Source organism: Capsicum annuum, unplaced genomic scaffold (genome assembly GCF_002878395.1).
Source record: "Capsicum annuum cultivar UCD-10X-F1 unplaced genomic scaffold, UCD10Xv1.1 ctg4728, whole genome shotgun sequence".
Classification (NCBI taxonomy): Eukaryota; Viridiplantae; Streptophyta; class Magnoliopsida; order Solanales; family Solanaceae; genus Capsicum; species Capsicum annuum.
Window position 1 is genome coordinate 1 of NW_025854911.1, and position 2952 is coordinate 2952.

Consider the following 2952-nt stretch of genomic DNA (forward strand, 5'->3'; position numbering starts at 1 on the left):
ACTTACTACTGGTACAGTGTGAAGATCTGGTGATTCTGATTCCGTATCCTTTACTCTAACTAAATGACATATGTAGCCCTTGGAAATCATTTTTCTCACTTTGAAATAAGAAATAAATCTACCTCTTGGTGCGCCAATCTTACCTTGCCATTCAATAACTGCTTCATTAGGAAAATGTAAATACATCTTTTCATACAACAGTCAATTTTGGCATAACAAGACGCCAACCATTCCATACCCATTATAACATCAAAATCTACCATTTCTAGTTCCACAAGATTGGCCATCGTGTCTCGACCACACACAGTTACTACACAATCTTTATAAACTTTTCTAGCAATAATAGACTCCCCAACCGGGGTAGACACTTCCAACGACTTATCTAACAATTCGGGGGTTCTTTTGAACTTTCCAGCAACGAAAGCATTAACATATGATAATGTAGAACCCGGATCAATTAAAGCATATACATCAAATGAAAATATGGGCAACGTACCCGTAACCACATCTGAGGAAGCCTCTAGATTCTGTCGATCCGCTAAAGCATAAGTGCGATTCTGAGTCCCGCTGGAACTGACGACTCTTTTTTCATTTCTAGCGTGACCCGCAGGTTGTACGCCTCTACCAGAATAAGATACCGGTGACGATGATGCAACAGCTGATCCCGAAGGTTGTGTTACGCCACCTGCACTCCTTCGTGGGCATTCTCTCATCATATGCCCCGTCATACCGCACCAAAAACAAACATTTGTTCCCATTCGACGCACGCCCATATGATGCTTTCCGCATCGATTACATAGCTCTCGAGAAGTTCTCGATTGGCTCATGTTCCCTTGCCCATGATAACCCACTGATCGCGAACTATGACCCTCACTTCTTTGCCCAAATTGACTGCCTCTGAACCCCTGATGCTGTGGTGGAGCACTAGCTGCAGAATAAGAAAATAATGGCCTAGGTGGTTTAGCAGAAAATTGAGGTCTAAAACATCCCTGTGTAGATCTCGCCCTCTTAGAAGATCCACTTTCAAATTCCTGTGTTCTTTTTCTTTGTCTCTGATCTTCCATTTTCTGTGCAAATGCTTGGATCCTAGCTATAACCATGTCTTTATTCAGCGCAGCAATAGTACAATCCCTAACCAAATACGGATCCAATCCATCCACATACCGATGAACTCTGTCATCCATAGTAACTATAACATTAGGAGCATATCTGGACAAGGAATTAAATCGAAGACTATACTCCCTCACACTTGTATTACCCTGTCGAAGATTTAAGAACTGATCCGCACGGGCTTGACGAGTCTCATATGGAAGATAATGATCAACAAATGCCTCTTTGAACTCTTTCCAAGTAGCTGGGGGTGCATCAATGCCCCTTGACCGTTTCCAGTTTTCATACCAATATATAGCCTCACCTTTGAATCTATACGCGGCTAACTCCACTGTCTCTCTGCCCGATACATGCATCACCTCTAGGGTCCTTTGGATCTGATCAATAAAGTCCTGCGGATCTTCGTTAAGATCGGATCCGGTAAAAGTAGGCGGATCCATCTTAAGAAAATCCTGCGTCCGAAGACTAGCCGCCCTATCAGTACCGCTAGGACCCGCGGCAGGAATAGCTTGCCCTTGGACTTGATCGGCAATAATCCAGGTCAACAGTTATACTGCATCCCTCATATCCTGATCAGCAGCATTAACAAGTGGTTCTGTGATTGTGGTTCGCCTCCCCATTATTCCATCTGGAGTGGAAGACATTTAAGATACCCGCTCAACTTGAGCTTCACTCTGATTAACTTGTACAGGTGGTGACTTACTAGTCCCTTCTCCGGTAGCTACGTCTACCCGCTCGCCGGTATTCTTACTTTCGGTATCCGGCATTCTTACTGTAATAAGAGAAACAAATGGATTCAGTGGCCAACTAGGACTTCGTTTGCTATATAAACTCTATGGCACAATCTATGATCTGAAGAAAAGAAATAATTTTCTAAATGTCCATAGCCTCCTGTTTATAGATGTGGTGCACAACACACTGATAAACAAGACTCTACGTAGACACGGCTTTGTAGACTCACTAGGACGAACCTCTCCGATACCACTTTTGTCATGCCCCAAAATTCCATTGGGCCGGACTAGCACCCGAAGACGAGGAGGCCCGGGAGAACCCGTTCAGATACTTGTACTTTCACTTACATGTCACCAAAAATTTGGACAGCACTTCGTTGCATATAGAAGGGTCTAATTACCTGTATCAGCACAACACGCACCAATATATATATATATATATATAATACTTGGCCGTCGGGGCCACTACATATACAAATATAACATCACTATATAAACTTCCATGACTTTACCCTTCCTTATGTCTACAAAGCCTCTAGGATATACATGACATAACTAGGGTCGGGACAAACCCCCGCCCACACATGACTCCTGTACAATAACAAAACATAAGGGATCGACTCGGAAAGCTCCGAACCAAACTGGAGCTCACCAATAATAGATGTATGACCTGGCTCCTATCTATGCTGTGAATGAGCTGAAGCACCTGTGCCTGCAGCATGAAATGCAGGTCCCCCGTGAGGGACGTCAGTACGAAATATGCACTGAGTATGTAAAGCTGTAAATAATCATATGTGATATGGGGGATCAAGAAAATCAGACGCAAGTGAATAAATCATAACAGAAGTGAACCACACTTCATAAACACTTTTAGGATCATGTACATTATCATTAATCTGAATTGGGTTCTTGAATTCAAACACATTTGTGGAACGGTATACATTCGTTCATTTTATTCTTTACAATTATCATTCGCCATTACCTCCTCCTCCCGAACCTCCAACCACCTAACAATAATCAATACTGTACCGTACTGTGACCATTAGGCTGCCCCCAGTACATATCAACTGTAATCATATCAAATATCGTGATCGGCCCATGCTAGGCTTAA

General features: G+C 42.9%; 1 protein-coding gene across 1 annotated transcript; it reads right to left on the bottom strand.

Annotated features, from left to right (window-relative positions):
• Positions 1-496: 496 nt before the first annotated feature.
• On the bottom strand, positions 497-1877 carry LOC124892432 (the record flags this gene model as incomplete). The annotated part of the gene is made up of 4 exons (XM_047403714.1): positions 1814-1877; positions 1429-1630; positions 986-1173; positions 497-928 (listed from the first exon to the last, which is right to left on the bottom strand). Coding segments are annotated over exons 1-4 (886 nt in total), but the record flags the coding sequence as incomplete, so codon positions are not given.
• Between the last annotated feature and the right edge of the window lie 1075 nt (positions 1878-2952).